General features: G+C 46.7%; 1 protein-coding gene across 9 annotated transcripts in view; it reads left to right on the forward strand.

Moving 5' to 3' along the window:
• Septin6 (septin 6) overlaps nucleotides 1-23,140 on the forward strand; it is a 145,071-nt gene that overhangs the window by 51,078 nt on the left and 70,853 nt on the right. For 4 of the 9 annotated variants that reach the window (XM_075958607.1, XM_075958601.1, XM_075958606.1 and 1 more), the window contains exons 1-2: nucleotides 10,682-10,707; nucleotides 13,129-13,231. In XM_075958607.1, the coding sequence (XP_075814722.1) occupies nucleotides 10,697-10,707; nucleotides 13,129-13,231 (114 nt within the window). In that variant the 5' untranslated portion in view covers nucleotides 10,682-10,696. Of the gene's footprint in view, nucleotides 1-10,572; nucleotides 10,708-11,446; nucleotides 11,559-12,118; nucleotides 12,438-13,128; nucleotides 13,232-23,140 lie in introns of those variants that run through there. The other 5 variants (XM_075958609.1, XM_075958610.1, XM_075958605.1 and 2 more) reach the window with 4 other exon arrangements.

The raw sequence follows: 23,140 nt of genomic DNA on the forward strand, positions 1-23,140 counted from the left end.
ACCTGAGACCCTGTCTAACTCTCCCTTACCCCCACTGAAGAATTTTACAAGTGAATGTGGTCTAAGCTTCTCAAGATGAATGGCCAATTGCTAAGCAAAGTGGGGGGTCCTCCTAACATCCCTGAATGATATCATCCTTCCATTCCCTTACTTTCTTCTCCCCTTTCTTCCCTTCCCCTTCCTCTCTGGTTTTATTGAGGCAGGATCTTGCTATGTAGCCCTAGCTGGCTTGTAACTTACTATGTAGAGCAACATGGCTTCATGCTAGTGGCCATCCTCCTGTGTCTGCCTCCTAAGTGCTGGGATTATAAGCATGTAACACCAAGATCAACTCTGAGATTAAAAGTAAACTTTTATGAGTCGGTGGAGGTGGCAGGGTGATGGGGCCCAAACCTAAGCCTTGGGCATCTAGGGTAAGTATTGCTAGCCCTTCTTGTGGAATAATCTTTTTGTACACTCTGAAGATGTGTCACTCTGGTTGGCTTAATCAAGAACTGAATAGCCAATAACTAGATAGGATTTCCCAACAGAGATGATGCTGGGAAGAAGAAGGCAGAGATGCCAAGAGACAGAGCAAACAGGATGGGCAGTGTGGAGATGAAGTAATAAGGCCATGAGTCAGAAAGTAAATGAATAGAAATGGGCTAAATTAGGTTATAAGAACTAGTTAGAAACAAGCCTAAGATAAGGCCCAGCTTGCATAATTGATATGTCTCCGTGTCCTCATTGGGGAGCCAATGGTCCTGATGAAAATGTCTGACTATAAGCCCCCTTTCTTTGTTTTGCTTTTAAAATGTTATTTAATATGGATATGTGTTTTGCCTGTGTGTAGATCTCTGGCAACATGTGTGGAATGGCCACAGAGGCCAGAAGAGGGAGTTAGATCCTCTGGAACTGCAGTTACAAATAGTTGTGCATGCCGACATGGGTCCTCTGCAACAGAAGCAAGTGCGCTTAACTGCGAAGCCATCTCTCTAGCAACCCCTGCCTTTTAAAAAAGTAGTCTTAGCTTCCTTAGACCTCATTATGTAGACCAAGCTGGCCTTGAATGCATAGCTCTGCCTGCCTCTGCCTTCTGAGTGCTGGAATTAGAAGTGAGTGCCACCAAGCTCCTATCACAAATCTCTAAATGGAACCAGAATAAATAGCTCCTACTGGCCTAGTTCATTTTTTTAAATACCAGTGTTCTATTCTTATTATTGGGTCGATCAATACTGATCAATGACCAACAATGAGTCTGGAAATGTGCCCTTTTGAGTTCATACAGTTGATTAAACGCTTGGGAAATGCTTTTGCTTTATTGCTCTTACAATGCACTTTCATTGACAATTTATTCCATATGTATTTACCTGTATTTTTTATTAGGTGATCTGCAAAGGCAAAAATATGAGTAGTCTGTCTAAACAAACTCTCCTAGAATTCCAGGTATCTTGTTTGGATTTGTGATCAGACCCATGGCAATTAATTATTTTTTTAAATATATTTGCATTAGTTCTTTGGGAATTTTGCACAGTGTATTTTGATACTACTTACCTCTCTTCCCCCATATCCACCCCACATTGCCTCCCAGCCAACTTTACTCCATGACAGTTTAATTAAATCCCTAATGTCTGACCCGGGATTTGGGAACTAACATTTTTATTGTTATCACTGCCGAAAGCTGCTGCATTTTCTTTGGAAACCGGAAGTGTCCTGTTTTGAATGTTGAGAAGCTTGGCCCCTAGTGTCACCTGAACGGACAGTCACAGGACCTTCCCTTGAGGTGAGCTAGGAAGCCATTTGTAGTGAAGACCATATCAAGCTCAGAAAACATCCTTGGCTCTTTGCCAACTTGTCACAAAGTGAGCACGTCAAGTCCCTAAGTTCCACAATAAGGATTGTATTCTCAGGGAACTTGCATGGTGGCAGATGAACCTCCATGTCAAACAGTGACACAAAGGCCACCTGAGGATCCCTTCATGGAGCTGGGCCCTTGAATACTGCGTGCAAACATGGAGGGTGTTTGTCTCGTCTGTGGTGCTCACAAGCTAGAGCTTACGGTCTGGACAGGAGAAAATCACATCAGTAAAGCCTTATTCAGTGGCTTGAGTCTGACTTAAGATCTCCATTCCCAAAGGCCCAGGGCGCGGTCTCTTTATTGCTCTGGACTGTAACAGCTAGACTGTCTTTCTGTCCCCTTTCCTGCCCAGACTGTAAGCTCCATAATTTGAGTAAGATGTGCGGCACACAGAAGGTGATCTGTAAGCCCTTATGAAATAAATGAGTATACATCAATCAATTCCACTCACCGTCTCCCCCTTTGAATCCTGACTACGTCTCTGTCTTCTTCCCTCAGCTAGAGATTGACCTTACAGATGGCTTAAAATGGAACGACTTCCTTAGGAGCCGGCTTCACCAATTAGCTGCAAGTCAATATGCCCCCAGGTGATGGGACCCTACTTTACAAAGTTATTTAATGTTGGGCAGTGAGGTTACAAAAGAAAATGCCGTCAAACTCAATGGTTACAATTTCACCTTAATTGTTTCCAACAAGAACACAGCATGACTGGTTCCTCTGAGGTCCTTTCTGACCAGGAGGTGACACAACCTTGGGGTCCAGCTTGCTTTTCTGTTGCCGTGATAAATACCACAACTAAAAGAAACTTAGGGCAGGAAAGGGTTGGCTTCAGTTCACACTTCCAGGTCACACAATCCATCACTGATGGAAGCCAGGACAGGAACTCTAAGAAGGAACTGAGACAGGAACCATGAGCACTGCCATCCACTGGCTCACTCCCTGACCAGTTTTCTCATGCAGCTCAGCCAAGGGGTACTGCCCATAGGGGGTTTGGACCTCCTACATCACTTAGCCATCACATGACAGTACACCACAGCCAACTCTTCAGCTAAGATTCCTTTTTCCCAGGTGACTCTAGATCAGGCCAAGCTGACCATAAAAACAAACCAGGACACCAGCCACCAGCTTACCCAAGGTGCTTCAACTGTATTTGCTAGGGTTCGTGAAATACCTGAGGGAAAGGTAGATTGAACTTTGGAAAGAAGGAAGAGGGCTAGTTAGAAGTGTTTTCTGCACCACCGTGATATTTGTAGTCCTTAGCTGGGGGACCAGGGATGCAGGGCGCTTGCTTTAGTGCTTGCCCAGTTTGCACAAAGACCTGAGTTCAATCCGGCACAGGACATTTTGATACACGCTTGTGTGGTCCCAGCGCTTAGAAGATACAGGCAGGAAAATTCAGCGTGCACAATCATCTTCAGCTACATAGGGAGTTCAGAGCCAGCTGGGGAAACCCGAGATTCTGAGGTGAGGGTAGGGGGCTGAAATGTTTAAGGATGTAATAATGTAAAAGTAAAAAGATGAGGTTAAGGGTATTAGCTGGCTAGCATGATACTTCATAGAATGCTATCCTGGTGGGTTTTGCTAAGACTCATAGCCAGTTCTTCACCTTTGCAATTTAAACCCCTCAGTCTCAGAAGGTTTGCTTATGCTAGGCAAGTACATACTAATCAAAGCAGCATACCAACTTAATAATTTACAAAAAAAAATGTGCAACACCAGGGGCGAAAATCTTTGAGAAAAAAAAACAGTGACAGATTTGGGCATATAAATATTTCAACTTCTTTACACAGAATTAACTATCAATAAAATTACTGGCAAAGGATGACTATCCATAGGGAAAAGCCTCATAGGAGCTAACAAGAGAAAGGACATGTGTTTCCATGTAAAAGTAGTGCAAGGCACATACAGGGAATTCACGAAAACAAGAACTACAGCTGGCCAGTAACTGAACATCTCAGTCCTCCCGCTGCTAGCTATGGTGTGCTGTCACCTGCTTGCCAAACTCGGGATGTCATATTGATAACTGGAAATCAGTCGTGGTGAGAGTATTTACACCATGGAAACCAGCAAGTGACGTGGAGCAGCCCTGTCGCTTGTTGCTTGGAGAGCTAGCTATTAAATATTTACTGGCTCAACGCTGTGTGCAGTCAATCACTGCCGATCACCTGGACCTTTCCCAAGTACACTGAAGCGGGCCCATATCTTCTGTCCCCTCGGCGTCTTTAGAGAAACTCTGACCCCTACCTACATACTTCTGTTTTCCTTCACAGTCAGTTGTACGTGCTGAATCCCGTCCGTCATGTCTTAGTCATTCTTCAACACACGTAAGTGGTTTGGAGGCCACCAGTCCTCCAGACCTTGTCTCTGCAATAGCTGTTGCTGAACCGGAAGAGCTCCAAGAAGCTGGAGTTTTATTTTATGGCTATGTTTTATCTTCCTTGACTGTCTTCCCATCCACCCCTGTGTGTGTGTGTGTTGTGTGTGTGTGTGTGTGTGTGTGTGTGTGTGTGTGTGTATTTCTTGGAGTGAAACCCAAGGAGTCTCTCATGCTCGGCAAGCACCGAGCCACAATTCAAACCTGCCAGGTTTTTCCACCATATTCACTTCTGTTGATTATTCCTTTCTTCTTGACATTCCCTCATCCTTGAGCGCCAATGACACACAACCTTGGCTGGCCCTCCAGTTTCTGTCTTTTCAGATTCTTCCATGTCCACTTCTATTTCCCTTCCTTCCTGGTGGCACGGGAGATAGACCCCAAAGCCTCACACCTGCAATGCAGCGCTGTACCAGCTCAGCTCTAGCCTCTGCCCCTGTTCCACTTGGAAGTAATGGTATTTTCTGGAATTTAGTCTGCAGTCTTCCCTACTCTCCCCCTAGGTAATTTCCCTCATTCACGCGGGGTTCAATACCATGTATACACCAATGCTTTGCATATTTCTACCCCCCTCGGAACTGTAGCTTCCTACTCGCTCCAGCGGAACAGGAGTCCCTAGGTTGGCATCTGTCTTCCTTACTCTCCGAATCACCAAACCTGGGCCAATTTTACTTCCTAAATGTTTTCCAAATGCGTTCTCCATGCCGACCACGCTGTACAGGCCTCCATGATCACTCAGCTAGACTGCTGCAGTAGCCTTCAAACCCACCTTCCTGCTTGTAGTCCTCTTCTCTTTAGCCCTCCCCACCTGGAAGCCAAGGTTGTTCAAAACATGGCTGCTGTCACATCACGCTCCTGATGTAGGTCCTCCTCACCTTAATAGGCTTCCTGTTGCTTTCAGAGAGGTTTTTTTTGGGGGGGGAGGGGTTCAGTTGTAGGAATTGGACCCAAGATCTCAGGAGCACACGGCAAGAACTTTCTCATCATTGAGTATAGCCTCAGCTCCCTCCAGCCTTCCAGGATGGAAACAATGCAATGGCTTCGAGCCCTGCATGGCCTTGTTCTGCGCTACAGCCACTCAAGGCCCTGTGAACACCAGCAACTCTACCTTTCAGTCCCAGCCCAACTCCAATTCTTTGTTTTCTTTTTTTTCTTCCCTCCCTCCCTCCCTTTCTTTCTTTTTTCTTTTCTGGTTGATGGTGGTTCAAGACAGGGTTTCTCTTTGTAGCCCTGGCTGTCCTGCAACTCACTCTGTAGACCAGCCTGTGCTTGAACTCACAGAGATACGCCTACCTCTGCCTCCCAAGTGCTGGCTTCTTTCTGTTTTCTTGAGCACAGACTTCACACATACATTGCTTTTACCTGGACTGTCCTCACCGCTCTTCTCGCAGACTCCTATGGAATTTTCAGATCTCAGCTCAGACAGCACTTCTTTCATGGAGCCTTATACGCAGATAACTAAACTGCTGACCAAGTTCTATCAGTACCTAACCCCTTCCTCCAGCATTCTCTACTCCCGAGAGATGCAAAATAGCTCCTTGTTTGCTTGTTTGTTTGTTCATGCTTTTGTCCCTTTATTTACTTATGTGAAATTTTTATTTATTTACTTGGGGGAAGTGGGCATGAGCATGCCACAGTGCCTATGTGGACGTCAAAGGACAACTGGCAGGAATCTGATCTCTCCTTAGCCATGTGGGTTCTGGGGATTGATGTTGTGGTCCGTGATCAGTTGATCCTATTGTTTTAAGGCCCGTGCAAGATACAGAAAAATTGCTCACCTAATAGAGAGCTGGGGGGGGGGGATGAGTAAAAGGTGATACCTCAATCCTACAATCCCCTTAGAGAGCATGCCTCCATAACATAATGATTTCTAAAGAGGCTCTGATTCTTGAATTTTCCACCACTTCTCAATGGAACCCAGTTGGGAACCAAGTCTTTAACAATGGAACCCAGTTGGGAACCCAAGTCTTTGGCCTTTGGGGGCAGGCAAGATCTAACTATAATAATGGGGTGCTATGATGTTTTGATACATGTATACATTGTTTAAATTCAGGTAAACATTATATATATAAATTTATACATATATAAAATATTTTACATATAAAATATAAAACATGTATATATATCAACTATCATTCAATTATGGTGAGAAAATCCAAAACAATTTTTTTATCTTTGTGAAATTATAGTACATTATTATTATTATTTATAATAACTCTGCTATATAGTGACACACCATAACTTTTGGGGAGCAGTGTTGGAGATTGAACCCACAGCCTATGTTCATGTTAGGCAAAAGCTCTACTACTGAAATGTACTCCTAGATCTAGAATTTTTTTTTCTTTCTAGAATTTTGTACCTTTTCTTTATTCTTTTAAGACAAGATCTCATGTAGCTAAAGTTGGCATCCGACTTGCTGTCTAATTGAGGATGATCTTGAACTCCTGATTTTCCTGCCTCCACTCCCAAGTTCGGGGATTCCAGGTATGTACCCCATGCCTGGCTTTAGAACATCTTACTTCTATCTAATTGTAACTTAGTACCCAGGTTATTGGCCTTTCCCCATCCCTGCTCCCACTTCTAATGCACATGAAGTATCACCCATTAAGAAACAAGGATAGTCAGGCGGTGGTGGCGCACACCTTTAATCCCAGCACTCGAGAGGGCAGAGGCAGGCGGATCTCTATGACTTTGAGGCCAATCTGGTCTACAAGAACTAGTTCCAGGACACGGTTCAAAGCTACAGAGAAGGGGCTGGAGAGATGGCTCAGCGGTTAAGAGCACTGTCTATTCTTTCAGAAGACCCAAGTTCAATTCCCAGCACCCACATGACAGCTAACAACTGTCTGTAACTCCAGTTTCTGGGGATCTGATATCTTCACACCAATCCACATAAAATAAAGTTAAATAAGTTATTGAAAAAACAAAGTTACAGAGAAACCCTGTCTCAAAAAAAAAGAAAGAAAGAAGGAAGGAAAGAAAGAAAGATGGGTAGGCTAGGCAAGGTGGTTCATGCCCATAACTCCAGCACTCAAGTAGAGACAGGAGGGTCAGAATGTCATGGTCAGGATGGAGAGATGGCTCAACAGTAAAGAGCACTCGCTGCTCCTCAGAGGGCCTGAGTTCAGTTTCCAGTATTCACTTTTACAGCCTGTAACTCCAGTTCCAGGGGATCCAACACTCTTCTGGCCTCTGAGGACATCTGTACCCATGTGGCATACACTCACACAGTTACATACACATACATAAAAATAAAGATTTAAAAAATTCAATGTTATAATTATATTACATTCTTAAAATGTTCATGGTCGTAGGGGCTTCGCATTCATGATCTTATCTAATCCTAATCCCTTCCTCAAACCCCACCTCTAAACACTGTGCTGGGATTGCATTTCCGCCTACCTTCTCAATACCTCCCAAACGGGACAGCATTTCAGCGGAAGGTTTTGGATGACACCAACCACAGCAAATAGCATCCTGAGACTCTACTCAGGAGCACTAAGTGCTTCCATCACTCTCTGCTCCAAATTCCTTCTCCCTAGCTGAAGGCAGAGTGACCTTTTCAAATTGCAAATGGGTTCCTGTCACTTCCGCGCTCTGAGCGCGTGAACAACTCCTCACCATCTAAGGGACCATGTCTCTAACAGACTCCGGTGACACCGCATTGGGATACACCATGGTGTCTTTTCCAGAACTGTTGGGGACTTCTGTGAGCGGGAAATAGGCCTACATGATGTGTGTGTGCAGTATGAAATCATAGCCACAAGCCCAGATGCCCATCAAAAGATAAACTGTTGAATTAAGCATGATCGGTGGTGGAATTGCCTCTTTAATATTCATTAGCTACTCATTCGTTCATTTTGTTGCTTGCTGACTGATGAGCAGGAACATCTGTCAAAGATTTAGGGAAGATTTACAGTTTAAAACATTTTAAAAAAGAGAAAATGCTACCCATTAACTTTTTTTTTCATTTGCTCAATGAGCATCCCATTTGCGCTAGCCACAATTTCGGACACTGACTGGTGCAGCCTGAGCAAAAAACCCAAGCAATTTGCTGCCACTAACCCAGCTCTTCCAGACCCGGTCCCATCTCATCTTGCAGTCTCTGTAGTCAGTGGCTCCTTGTCCCACCCTTTCTGCCTGAGATCTGCAGTTTCTTAAATGCGCTCTTCCTCTTTTTATCTATTTATTTATTTTCTTTGCAGCACTGAGAATAAAGCCCAGGGCCTCCTGCGTGCCAACACCGAGCTATACCCACGATCTGGACTCTTCCTTCCGTTCTTTTTATATTAGCGCATGTGCGTGTGCAGATACGCTTGTGCTACAGCACACCTGTGGAGGTCAGAGGACAACTCTCAGGAATCTGTTCTCTCTTATGAGTTCATGGAATTCAGGAATCAAACTTGGGTCATTAGTGCCTCTACCTGTGAGGCCATCGATCTGACTTCCTTATTTATAGTATCCTTCTTGAAAAGGGATGTGTGTGTGTGTGTGTGTGTGTGTGTGTGTGGTGTAGTCTCTTCATGCTGTGGTGTGTGTGTGTGTAGAGATCAGAGGACAAAATTCCGCCCTTGGTTCCCTCCTTCTACTATGTGGATCCTAGGATTGGACTCAGAATTCAAGGAGCCTTCCTTTATCTGCCAAGCCATCTTTGCAAGCCCCCTTATTCTTATTTATATTCTTATGATCTGGGATAGGGTGCGCTGTAACACAGGCTGGCCTTGAACTCAGTATGTAGCTGAGGGTGATCTTGAACTTCTGATCCTCCTGCCTCCACCTTCCAAGTGTTGGGACTTACAAGCGCAAGCCACCATAACTGTTTTTTTGCAGTGGTGGGGACTAGAACCCAGGGCTTTGTGTTTGCTATGCAAGCGCTCTACCAGCTGACCTACATTCTAAGTCCCAGACTGCATTCCTTCTGACTTACCAGACAGCTCGGAGGCTGACCGACAAAGGTCACATATTGAGAGCCAGTGATCTAAAGTAAAACCAGGAGTAGCAGGCGAAAATGCACAAAGGAATCCTTAGTTCATCCTGACTCAGCTTCTTAACTTCTACCCCCCCCCCCAATCTCTCTTTCTTTCTTTCATTCAAAAGAGACAGAATCTTAGGCTGGCCTCAAACACATATTCACCTATCTCTGCCTCCTGAGTGCTGGAATTAAAGGTGTGTGCCACCATTCCTAACTTCTTTGTTTTTGCTTTTACAAATAGGCTCTCTCTGTGTAACCCTGGCTGTCCTAGAACTTACTATGTAGACCAGGCGGGCCTTGAACTCATAAGAGACCTGACTGCCTCTGCCTCCTGATTGCTGGGATCGAAGGCATGCACCACCACTGCTTGGCTTCCAGCTTTTAACTGATTTTCTAATGCAATTGGTGCTGTCTTGATCACTTTGTTTTTGCTTCCTTCTCCAACTCCCTGATCTTAGATCATTCTGAATGCTTTTCTACTTACCTGAGACCAATTCCGCTGGCTTTCATTTTCTCCTCTCATAAAGCCTCAGTTTCAGGATAATGGCGTTTCCTGAGCTTTTGGCTGCATGGCAAGGTTATGCGCTCCCCCCACCCCCACATCCTATCCGGTATTAGCACCCCACCTCATCCGTCACAGTGATCTCTGTAAAGCTTGACTGTAAATGTTGGCTCCAATTAGGAGCCATTCCTACCTAACAGGCGAGCCATTTCCCCTCTCAGGCAGAAGACTGTGGCTTCACAGACATTAACAGTCACCTGCTGACCCTAAGGAAGTTGTGGCTTGCTCCAGCTTCCTTCAGGAAAGTAGAAATGTGAGAATAACTCATTTACACGTCTCTGTTAATTTCTTCACTCAGCAACCATTGACTAAGCACCTGCCAGAAACTGTGCTGTGCGGGGCCTTGGTAACCAGGGTGCCACAAAGATGCCCCATTAGATATGCACATATGTTCGTGGTAGTGCTTACGAGTCCAGAAATTCTTCTTCATAAAGTCTCCCCCTCTTCCTCTTTCTCCTCCTCCTCCTTCTTCTTTTAAAAAATTAAGACAGAAACTCACTTAGGCCAAGCTAGCCTTGAACTTAACTTGTAGCTAGAATAGCCTTGCTTCCGCTAGACTAACCAGCTAGAATAACCTTGCTTCCACTTCTGGAGTGCAGAGAGCACAGGCAGGCTAGGATTATAGCACAGTTGAGACGCACGCTGCTGGGATCCAGATCCAAGGCTTCCTGTATTCCAGGCAAGTGGTCTACCAATCAATTGAGTGGCCGTTCTCCTCCCCTAACCTCTGTTTTTTAGTCTTATCCCCTGAAGTTCTTTTTCCTATCATGAAAGAAGGAGAAGAGGAATAAAATTACTAACTGAGGCCCTCTGCTATCTCCTTTCAGCCTTTCTGCCTGTCCTGTGCCTTATAAGGTGACCAGCACCGAGGACTGGGAGGCCTGGGAGGCCTGGGAGGCACAGGCCTGGGCAGTTCCCAAAGCTCTGGAGTACTGAGTGTTCTTTGTAGAGATGGACATCAGGTAAGTAAGGAAGGAACAAAGGCATTGCAGGAGACTTGAATTACACACTATCCCAGGCTGGGAGGTCCAGGACTGTAGAGAGACCTCGTTAGGGCTCTGATAGCCTCTGGGGACAGGAAGCTGAGTGTGACACATGCTTAGCTCACCAAGGTATCTGTGCTGAAGTGTCCCCAGTGCTGTGAGCTAGATAGTATGTGGGGTGTGTGTTGGGGTAGAGGCCGGTAGGACTCCTGGGGAGCCCCACAATTCCATTTTGGCCTCCTGCTCAACCATCCTGGCAGCAGCTCTTATGGAACCCAGTAGGAGCGGGGAGGGGAGGGGCAGAAGACTTGGTCACCAAGGGGAGCCCCGCCCCATTTACAGAGGTGGCCGAGGCTGAGATTGCAGAGAGAACTGGAACTGGGCTAGCCCTAGGGGAAGGCAGTGCCGCCAAAAACAGTGCTTGGCCTGGGCCTTTGTCGTGTGTGCCACAACACTCCAGCCTTTCTTAGGGACGACTCAAGTACTGCCTACTGGAGGCCTAGCCTGGAAGTAGCCAAGACCTCTGATTCCCCACCCCCATCAGGTTGAGGCCCAAGCCTTAAAGCAGTTCCTCAATTTTAGCCTTGGTTTTATGTGTTTGTGCTATAACCAGTCCAGGGCCTAACCGTTCCCCAAGTGTTCCTGAGGGGCTCAGGAACTACAGCGGTTCCTCTTCCTTGTTCCTGTCACCCACCCTGTGGGTCTCTGATTGTGCCAGGCCCTTCTCTTTGGTCCACTCTCTTGAGTCTCTAGAAGGATGATGGAGTACAACAGTCACCTCCCCGCTGAATACTTGGTTCTTCATGGCTGCCTCTCCTGCCACCTTCTCTGTAAGCCACTCTCCTCTGCTCTGGAATCACTGAATGGAATAGCACACTAGGCACTGGGGACACGTTTCATAGAGCCCTTGTTGTCAAGGTGTGTAAGTGACATAAAGAGTTCCCCGAGAGGACCTGAGAAGAATTCACTGCCAGGCTGAATGAAGGACCAGGGAGTTCTTTTGTGGTTACATTGGTTCCCTGCCTCCTTTCTCCCCATATTTTCTAGGCTTGGCCTTTGTGTGAGATCCCTCTCCTAGGTTCGTTTTCTCTCTCTCTCTCTCTCTCTCTCTCTCTCTCTCTCTCTCTCTCTCTCTTGCTGACTTCAAAAGAGAGAGAGACCTAAGATCCTATGATTTTGAGGAATAGGGTGTCCCTCTTGGGCCTCTGACAAACCATATCATGCCAAGTTCATCAATCACAGGGAGCCATCAAAGAGGAGATCCCAAGACAGAGAGGTCTGGGGAGGTGGGAAAACATGCTAGCAATCACAGCTGGCTCTAAGGAAAAGGGGAGCAGCCAGGCATAGTTCTAGATTCTGGAAGTTATGTGCTCTGTGCCAGGTAGGTCATGTGGTCCTGGGCTGAATCAGGATTGAGGAGCAATTGGAGCTGGACGGAACACCCCTCCTGTAACTCCATCTGGCTCAACAGAGCTAGAGACCTCCAGTTCCCACCCTGAGACTCCCTTCTGGCTCCCTACCCTAGAAGGTTGAATGCTCTGCCTCCCTGTTTACCCTGCTCACACTGAGGGCAGGGACCAGAGGGGAACCAGTGAGGTCAGTTCTTATTAGGTACAGTAGTGGGGAGCCAGGCTCCACGGAAATTACAGCCTCCTGCGACCATGGCTTGGGAACCTCAGGACAGGAAAGATGTCCTCCACAAGCAATAGGTCAGTTGTGGGGCTGCAGTGCGGCTCCCCCATTAAAGCTCCATTTCTGAGCTTGAATGTGGTGGCGCTGCAGGTGCTGCAACCCTTGCCCTGCTGCTCCCCGCCCCCCCCCGCGCCCCAACCTTCCCGGGCCAAGAAGATAACTTGGTTAGTTAGGGTGGACTACAGTGAAGCATTGAGACTCCAGAGGCCAGTGCCCCCATCCAAGTACCTGGGGTTCTCAGTGGGGAGCATGAAAGGTTATGGGGGCTGGGAAAAGAGAGCGGGGGAAGGGCCGGGACTCCCTTTCAGCCTCGAGTCTGGGGGCTCAGGGATATAAGGGAGAACAGGGGTGTGTGTGTGTGTGTGTGTGTGTGTGTGTGTGTGTGTGTGTGTGTGACAATTCAGCAGAGGTCGGGACGTACCACGGAGCCCAGTAGCGGCAGGGAGGGGGGGCGGAGGACGTGGTCACCGAGGGGAGCCCCCGCCCCCTTCACGGAGGCCGAAGCTGGGGTTGCAGAGAGAACTGGAACTGGGCTCGCCCTAGGGGAAGGTAGCGCGGCCAATCCGTCCCCTCCCCACACCCTACTCCGAGGGGGTGGGCGATAGAGAAGAGGTTGGGGTTGGAGCAGCGGTGAGGGGGCCCCTCCCTGGCACCTCCCCCCACCAGACTTGGTCGCGCCCGAAGTGTAACACTTTCTCTTTGTCGGAGGAGCTCCTCTGTTTCCTGTGCAGCAGCTCCCTTTGCGGAGGCACCCGTAGCAGCCCTGGCGGACGAAGGAGCGATGGCAGCGGCCGATATAGCTCGCCAGGTGGTGAGTGCAGGGCTTGGGTACCAGCCCCCAGCCTGGGAGGTGAGGTGGGGGGCTTGGGACGGCTTGAGCAGACTTGGCCACAGCCACCACCACTACCACGAGGAGGGCAGCAGGGTAGCATCCAGAACCAGAGGCAAGGCGGGACTTTTGCCCTGGGGTCAGCAGCTTAGTCCCCTCTGTCCCCAGCACGTCCTGGAGACCTGTGGTGGCAGGAGGGTGGGGGGCAACTGGCAAAGCCTACTGGCGGGCAGCTGAACTTGCATAGCGGGAGAGAGCTGCAGTGAGCGCCTCCACCTCCCTTGCGGCAGCTGTGGCCCCGCTGCTGGGGCGTTGCCGAATGAATGGCCGCATGAGTACCGAGCCCTCGGGTCCCTGTCCCCTTAGTTTGGCGGCACCCCTGAGCACAGATGCCTGCTGGGACTCCAGCTTGCTCAGAAAGCGGGTTGCGGAGCTGGGGGTAGCCTGGGGCCAAAGGTTGAGTGTGGTGAGGGGGCGGGGAGATGAATGACTGGAGTAGGGTTTCTCCATATGCATTACATATGTGACTGCCTCTGTGTGTGTATCAGTGTGTGCTCATATATGTGCATGGGCGCCCTTCCGCCTTCCCCGTGGCAGGGTTATGTGACCCTGAAGGAGTCGGCCCATTTCTCCGTGCTCACCTATGGTGTGTGTTCCTGCGTCCAAATGCCCCTGTGTCCACTTGTGCTGAGTCCCCGCAGGGTCCAATTTGTGCGTCTGTGGAAGTGGGGGGTGCACTTCACCCGGCCCGTAGGTGGCTGGCTGTATATTTTGGCACGTTTCCGAGTGGTTTTCTGAGGGTCGGTCTTGGGTTCAGTGTGCTCAAACCTGTTGGAGCTGACATCTTTCTGGAGAGACTGAGGAAAATAGCGTGAGACCTGCAGAAGTAGTGTTCCCTCTCTTTTGGTGGCACCAACTCTGGGTAAAAAAAAATCATTTTAAAAACTAAAGTTTTCCAGCCTGGGATGTGCAGAGAAGTCATACCCAAGAACCCGAGGCTCCATGTTTGTTTGTTTTTAGATCAGAAGTTTGGTTACAAAGGAAGATGTTTCCATTTGTGGGAACAGTCTAGTTTTTCTATTCCACCAGCACCATAAGCTGAAGCAGAATGGGGTCGAAGTAGGACAGGCATAGCCCACTACCCCGAATACAACCGGATGAAAAATGATAACCTTGTAACCTCACATTTCCTTAGAGACCTGGCTGTGCAATGCGACGCCAGTAGAAACGCGGGAGAAGGAAGCAGCCTCTAGGTATTTGGTATAATTGCAATTGATTTGTTTTCTAAACCCGAATCCAGAATCGGATAGCATTTTCTCTCCAGATAAAGAAATTTCCTGTCTGGCTTTGGAAGGTCAGGGTCATTTATTTGAGACCTTCTCTAGCCCTTGTACGCCCCGGCCCAGAGCCGGCTTTTCGTGCAGTCATGATGTGAAGGGCAGAGGCAGAGAAGAGACTATTTTCGATGGTGCTGGGATTGGAGAGATTGTAATATTGTAATATTTTGAGGACAACCAGGGCAATTTTCTTATCTGCATTTTAAAGATGCCGTAGGTTTTGAGGAGATGGGTCCGTTTCCCCATTACACTTGCTCTATCCTTAGTGACCCCCCCCAATGACACTAGTGATTTTCCTTCTTGTCATAATGAATTTGCATCGACCTGCCCTCCCCACTTTCCCTTTCCTGGATTAGGATTGCAAGGCCTGTGCTGGCAAGGGGAACATTTCAGAAGGCTGCTTTACCTTTGTTTTGCAAATGGGGGTGCAGTAAGGGGTGTCTTAGGGTCTCTTGATTTGCTTTGGGAGGTTCCAGTTTTCTCTGGCTGGCCTTACCACATTGTATACGGAAAAACATAATTGCGTGGAGAATTCGGAAGAGGCCCAAGCACTTGAGACTTTGTTATCATGATAAATGGGTTTTGGGGAAGACTGACGTCACTCTCCATGCCTCCCTCCCCCAAGCCAGTGAAGCTCTTATTTATGTGTCATTTCTCTCTGCTTTCCTCTGAGTCTGCAAGAGGTTGTAATTCACCAGGAGAGGCTGGAATTAACTCAGGAGACTTTGAGTGGCTGGTTGCTTTTGGTTTCTTCAGAGGAATATGCGCCTAGGACTGAGGCAGAGACGACTAGAGAGCCAGGCTACCTGTGGCAAGCTTAGATGTTCTTAGTAGACTCGGAGGCATGATGCCATGGGAGTAGCGTCTTGGTGTGTATGTCTGGGTGTCTTCACAGAGTCACTGGAGGGTCACTGTGGCCGACTATCATTAGGAAAATGGCATAGGAGTTATTGTGTAGGGCTTACATTTGGGTGTGCGTGCGTCTTGGAAGTTCCTAACTCAGGTGCCTCCCATCTGAATGAACACCACAAAGGATTCTGGGTGACAACACTATTTCTCCACCATTGCTATGAATACCTGTTTGACTGATGTGCACAACACTATGGCCCGCCTTTATCAACGGTATCAGAAAAGTAACAGCTATCGTTCATGACTTTCCAACTTCCAGCCTAGTTGGAGATGCAAACTGTGGATACCGATAGAATTCAAGAAGTAGTAGAAGAGCCTTGGGGTGCTTCCACCTGTGAGGGGACTTGGACTGCCATTGTTTTGTGTTTCGAGAGGCTGCATGACTGACTCATCCAGGGTGACCTAGGAAGGCACAGCGCGGTCACCGAAAGCTCTGTCTATTAGCTTTCATTCAGTATTGCATTTTCCGTTCAGACTGTCAGGACTGTGCTTTCCAAAGTAGAGCGCGCTTGAGTCCGACTTGAACAAATCCCACCCACAATGTGGACAGCGCTGCCTTTTCCAGTTATAGTCCATTAAGCCCTTGCCTCTGATGAAAGCTTGTAAGGACTACAAGAGTTGTCTTTGCCAGGATTGGCCTGGAGGAGCTGTCCTCAAGTTACCACCCGCCATTGAGGAGAAGCCTGCTTCTGTGTTCCAGCCTTACAATCGGAGTAACAGTTATCCACAACTGTTATCCAAAATCAAAAATTGTTTTGAAACAGACTTGCACCTGTCAACCGAAGTTAGTCTGGAACTTCTGCCTGGGGTGCTTTGGATAACAGTTACCTCGTGGTTTTCCTCTTGACGCTCTTCCTTAATCCCTAAAAGTAATAATTGTACTCCAGAAAAAGAAAACCAAACCCCATAGAGCTACCTTAGGCTATAGTGCTGACTTAAGTTTATATGGCCCCAAACAGTGAAAAAGTATTGATTCCAAGTCACAGGAATAGGGGGTAATTTATTATACAGTTTCCCGACTGTTTAGTGCCTCTAAGATTTGTCAGAAACATTAGAGGAGCTGGGCCTGGGTGTGTTGGCGCACACCTTTAATCCAGCACTCGAGAGACAGAGGCAGGTGCATCTCTGTGAGTCTGAGGCTAGCCTGATCTACAGAGCGAGTTCCAAGACAGTCAGAGCTACATAGTGAGACCCTGTGTGTAAAAAAATATGAAAGGAGCGTACAGTGACAGCTGAAAGATCTCGTCCTTTAATGGAGTTCCCAGTCCAATGGTGAAAGCAGACACATATCTTTATGTAGGGTTGAGAGGGCTCAGTGGGGAAAAAAAATGAAACAAAAACCATTTACCATGGAAGCCTGACCTGTCGGGTGATTTCTAGACTCAACACAACCCTCTGACCTCCGCACACATGCCGTGGCCTGCGAATCCCCACCCGCATCCTGCATACACACACACTTACACAATAATAAAGTGTTTTTTTTTTCTTTTGATTTTCGAGACAGGGTTTCTCAGTAGCTTTTGGTTCCTGTCCTGGAACTAGCTCTTCTAGACCAGGCTGGCCTTGAACTCATAGAGATCCACCTGCCTCTGCCTCCCGAGTGCTGGGATTAAAGGCGTGCGCCACTAATCGCCCAGCAATAATCAAGTTTTTAAAATCCCTATTTAATTATCATTATCCTAAGTGCTAAAGAGGAGAGCCAGTGCCTGCCATGAAAAGTCATTATAGGGGACCTAATTCAGCTATGGATGAAAGCTGGAAGCGAGAGGAGAGACTTCCTGAGGGGTTCTGGATAGGAAAAGGGTAGGTGTGAAGATGGGTGAGATCACACTTCTGCCACTTGCTTGGGAACAGTTCCTTTGTCAACTCACCCACTGCTGTTTTCATTCATTCTTCAACATTTACTGACCAGGCACCGATTCTGCCAGGTCCTGTGCCAAGTTCTGGGGATGTAGTGGTGACCAAGGCACGGAGGACCTCTGCCCCTTCTCAGAGCTGCCAGATGAGGCAGGAATGAGCCCGGTTTCCTCTTGACATTTTAAATGCAGGAAATGTGTTGGTGGTGTATTTATTACAAAACTTCATTATCGTAGACTAATAGGTTTGTAGAATGCAATGAGAATTTGATCTGCAGTTAGATGCATAGCATTTCCTTTGTGGAGTGTCTGATATAAATATGCTATTAATTGCTGGCTTTGTTACTAATATGGTCCTACACCTTGTGTTCTGTAAGGGAACAACCCAATTGCTTTAACTTGGACAAAACTAATTAGGAAAGTTTGTCTGTTGGGGGGAAAAGCACTATTATAAAATTAAATGGCCCTGGTTTGCAGACTTGCTGAGATTTCTAGATTGTCAAAGCCATGCCTTAATATTAACAGGAACAGTAGAGAAAGCCCTTATTTGTTTGTGCATTGAAACTGCACATGAGACCCATGGAAAGAAGAAAAGGGGATGGGGAAGGGAGGGAGGAGGAAAGGGGAGGAAGCAAAAAGAAGAAAGCCTTGCCTAGATGTAACATGCTTAGCTCTCTGGAAATGCTTCCATCTGTTTGATTTTCTTCCCCCAACAAATTCCTGATCTCTTCATGTTATACCTGCAGCAAGCAAGAGACTTGCAAGTTACCAAAGTGTAATTGCTGATCAGTGGATAAACAATGAACCACCCACCAGATTACACAGACTCCCTCTTTAAAGGTACTAGCCTTTCCAAGGTGTTTCTAAGAAATAAAAATTCTGCCACGTCCTCATTTCCCCCTCTTCTCCTTACATCTGCCAACATCCCCAAAGCGGTCAGAGAAAAGCAGACTTGAGTGATGTGGAGACTCTCTGATGTTAAAAAGATTCTCAGCTTAAATCCAAGATAGCACAGTCACGGGTTGTGTGGGTTTTCTTTCTTTTTTTTTTCTCTCTCTCTCTTTCCATATTGCTTTAAATAAAAATCTTGGAGCCACCAGCTATGTAATGATGGATTATTTTAAGTAACAACTGGAGGGGGTGCAGAATAAATTAGAAACACAGACCCCTTCCTCCTCGGTTTGGCAGGAGGCTGCTTCTGCTGAGGGGATTTGAAACCGTGGGTTTCTGGGCTGCCTGCATAGAGGAAGGAGGCCACATGCTCAGGAGAGTGAGAACTAACGTTCTCCTTGCCTCTCCTCCAGCTTCGCCTCTCCTCCAGCGTCTCCCCACTAGGGACAGCCATCACCATCTGCTGGATTATGCAGCTGGCCCTGGAGTTGGGTCATTCCTGTGACCAGGGAAAGATTTCCAGGCTGTCTCAGGGACAAGCCTCAGGGTTCCGGTTATCCCTGCCAGGATTCTCTGAAAGCCCTAACGAGGACCCTGGGGTAACAAGAGCAGAGCTCTCCTCTCAGCCCTGATGAGGTGCAAGGTGGTGTTCAGTTTCCTCTCACAGAAGAGGCCCCCAGCTCTGAACACTGGCGCAGAAGCAAGAGCTGCCTTTTTTTTTTCAGATCCCCATTAAACGAGACCAGATGGAGGCAGAGGCAAGTTCAGGCTCCCCAGAGGGTAGTTGGGCATTCACCCAGAGGCCTATGGGTAAACCTTTCCTTTCCAAAAAAAAAAAAAAATCCCAAAAACCCAGATTGGAGGTAACAATGACCAGAACACCTAGAAAACTGGTCAAACTGCCTGACTTGAAGGAAATATGTGTGGCTTTTGTGGGAACGTTGACCCACCCAGAGCAGGGGTCACCCCTGGCCTGAAGTGGAGATATTTTACCTAGACAATGGCTTGTTGAGTTAGGTAGACTCATTAGCTCTGGGGCTCTTGAGTAGAGCTGGGCAGCTGGCCAAGCCTAGGATCAGGCTGGAGTCAGAAGAGAGAGAAGGAAAGGGGAGAGAAAAGTGGGGGGGGGAGAGGCGAGAGCTGGAGCCCAGACCTCCAGAGCATTGGTTGCCTTGGTTGCCTTCTGCTGGCCAGAGCTATTGCAGTGAGCCCACAAGCTTCCAGTTCATTTTCCTTATCCTTTTTCACTCCTACCTGCATTAAGCCAGGAGCCTCATGGCCTGGAATTTTAGCAGCAGGAAGAAATACATCTGGTATTTAAGTCAGCTTTTCCAGCTGAGAGAAGCAGTCTGCCTGGATCCTAGCATCATTCTCTGCCTCTAAATCACTGAATGACTCGGGGGGGGGGGGACGAGTCCCTTCCCCCACTCTGAGGTCTCCATTTCTCCCTTTGCAGAAAGAGGCCTTGGGTTAGGTGATCTTTAAGGGAGTTTCCAGTCCTCAAGCTGTGCTGTCCTTATGTCTCCTTGCTCTCCAGGCTCGATTCTGTCAGGTCCTTGTCTGCTGCTGCTTCTGAATGAGGTGGCAGAGCTGAGCTCCACCCCTTCCCTCCTTCAGCCTTGAGCTGAGTGAGGAAAGAGTTTTGGAGAAGGAACCTATGCTTTTATCTCAGCAGGGTTTCTGCAAGTGAAGTAGAAACACCCATTTGAACATTGCCTGTCTGCAGAGGTATATATAGCTGTTGACTTTTGATAAAAGACACATGTCAACCCAATGTTTGTCCGTGGACTCCCACTTCAAATGCACTAGGGAAGCTGGCTAGTTAATGGAGTCCTGCTATGAATCCTTTTATAGAACGAGAAGCCACTTTGGGATTTATCTTTGGTATTAAAATCAGTTTCATCCATCTGCTTTCCCAACGAGGCGCTTTCATCCTTGGATAGTAAAGATGGCCTCCTTTGTGTTTCCCCGAGGTCCCCTAAACTGCTTCCCCAATGAAGCTTTGGCAAGCCTTGTTCCTCCGTAGAATGCTCCCTAACTTTCTCTTCCAGCCCAGGACATTATAGCAAAAGGCTTTTCTTAGTCCTGCTCCATCAGCCCATGAACACTTCTGGCATCTGATGTCTTGGCTACCCTTGTTTTTATTTTTTTCTTGTTAAAATTTTGGCCCTATTGGCCTTCTGTGGCTCTCAAGGCGGATGGTATAGTACTTTCCATTCCTTTGTCAACACTGAAGGCTACAAATGGGGTTTCATCAGGACTTCTGCCATGCTTCGGGACTTAGGATTTGTCTTCTGGCTTACACGACTCTATAATTATGCTGTACTGTTTAATAGTAAGTTATGTATTGTATGTAGTAATAAGATAATAAGAATTTATTGTATTGCTGGTAAAAACAAATGTCTTATATATAATAAAATTGCCCAGATGCTAAAGGCTTTCCTTAACCAAACTTGCTGATTATCTCTGTGTGTGAAGCACTTTCTGGTTGAAGTTGAACATTTTTCTGAAATATCTGAGGCCACTTTCCTGCGTAGGAATGTATCATCATAGAGCCTTTTTTCAAAACAAAACATTTTTTCCAGATTATAAAACTAAAGTATGCCTATTCTAGAAAGAAAAGCTACCACCGAAGTAACCTGTTAACACTGCTCACTGGGATGCTCCCATGTATGTAAGTGTTTTGTTTTGCTTTATATAACAGTTTTTGGCAAATATTTCCTCGTGCTATTAAGCACTCTTAGGACATATTTTCATTAGTTTCTTAATATTCCATCATATGTCATTGGATAAGTGAATCGGCTTTGAAAGTCTAGGGGACCGGCACTTTCGCAGTGCCAGAATGACGGCCGCATTTGAGCACAGAAGACCAGAGGAGAAAGTTAAGGGAAAGCCAAGTCACAGGTCATGAGTCCCAGGCGCTTCCTCCTCATCCTTGAGGATGACACGCGCTAACTTAGCTACCTTGGGTTTGAACAGAGACAGGAAATTCTCTATTGACACAGGTGGGCCCACTTAACTTGTTTCTCTGCCCTGGATGTTGGAGAGGCAGTGGGCAGTGGAGGACAGCTGTCCTCCTATTGGGTGTTCCTGGGACTCATTACTTCCCCCCTCCAAAAAAAAAAAAAACGGCAACAGGAGAAAGATACACAGCTGAAAGCGCCATAACTCATTGTTCTTAATAGGTACTGTATGAATATGCAATCAAAAACTGAAATTGGTGTGTCTTGAGAGAAGGCGGAAGAGAACAAGAGCAGCGTTTCTGCCTCTGCTACACAATGCGGTATAACGTATTTGAAAACCACAGGTGACTGCAGATGAGGAGCAAACAGGAAATGGAATTGGGAGGAGGGAAGTGGGGGCTCTCAGTTCTCAGGAGCACCTTTTCATTTTGCCTTCCTTTAGCGCCTCACAGACTATAACCTAATTACCCTACTCTGAAGGCGAATGAGCAAGGGCTTTCCTTTTCTTATGAAAAATATCCATAAATGATTGCAGGTAACATGTGAGTTCGTCTGTTTAGAAAAGAATCAAACACCACCAAAGCTGACTACACCTCTGATTAGGCCCTTGGTTTCTACTTCCTGTCCCTGAGGTAACTACTGGTATCTTTTGGTTTGGTGTCTTTTCATGCATCTGTCTAGGTCTCGTCATACATATACATACACAGACCTTTTGTACGTACGGGGACTCATTATGCATAGCGTCCCACAACTATTGTTTTCTGTCTTATTCTATGTCACATCAGTACGTATGGACCTGCTGCATTCTGGCTAGAGATTGGTCCAGACTATGCGTGTTGATAATTTATTTTTCAGTTGTCCAGCATTTAAGGAGTTTCTAGTTTTTCATTCCCGTAAACAATGCTTTAATGTATTTCCTCGTACAGGAATCTTTGTACAACTGTGTGTAATTCCACTGAACAGAGGTGGTTGTGGGCCTGTGGTAGATTGATGATTTTAGTGATTCGCGGTCATGAACACAGTGCTACCTGCTAGTCAGGATAGCAAGGTAAGGGCCAGTTTTCTACTTCCATCTCCTCTTCCGCACACTGTAGTCAAGTGAACATTCAATTAACTGCAATCAGAGTAATTAGGATCTCAATTAATTATACCACCTTAAGGAGAAGGACTAAAGAGATAAGGCACCGGCGGTGCTGTAAGAGGGAGGGGAAGACACTGGGAGGGCTTGTCTTGGGGTCAGTGAACAATTAGCCCAGTGTTCTGTCTGGAATTTGCATTCACGTATTTTTCTCTGAACAGGGATGATCTTGATTTAAGATCAAAGCAAGACAGGTACCCTCCAGACAGAATTTCCTAAATCAAAAACTGTACAGATGTTTTTGGATGCTTTCTTAACCACAGAGATTGAGACAAAAATATGACTCCTTCAACCTAGTAAATAGCAAGGAAAACACACCAAACATCCCATGTCCAAAGACTCCAGGTTCTCTAGTTTATTTAGGTAGAGTGGGCACTGGGTAAAAGACACAAAAGAAATAAACACCCCAAGTCACCGGTGACATCACTAAATGCAAATCTGTCGTTCCTTCTCTGTAATTCTTAGTGTTTTATTTTTTGCCTCAGATGACAGGAAGCGGGTTATCTTTTACTTTTCTGAATATTTACCCTTCTTAGTAAAATCCCCTTTACCTTCCCGTGTTCTGTGGGTGTTTCCAATATTCACTCTTTAGCTTTCCCCTCCCTCTACTGCCTCTCAGACAGCACATCCAATTTGACATCTGTCACTCCTAAAGTTTCTCTCAGCCTTAAATACCTTTAGTTTAGATGATTTACATACACAATGCACACACACAGTTGAAAGCCTTTAACATGTTCACTGTTATCAATAAAATGCAGATTAAAGAATGTGATACCATTTTCCAAGGAATCAGTCCC

The sequence above is a fragment of the Microtus pennsylvanicus genome, chromosome X, assembly GCF_037038515.1.
Source record: "Microtus pennsylvanicus isolate mMicPen1 chromosome X, mMicPen1.hap1, whole genome shotgun sequence".
NCBI classification, from domain to species: domain Eukaryota; kingdom Metazoa; phylum Chordata; class Mammalia; order Rodentia; family Cricetidae; genus Microtus; species Microtus pennsylvanicus.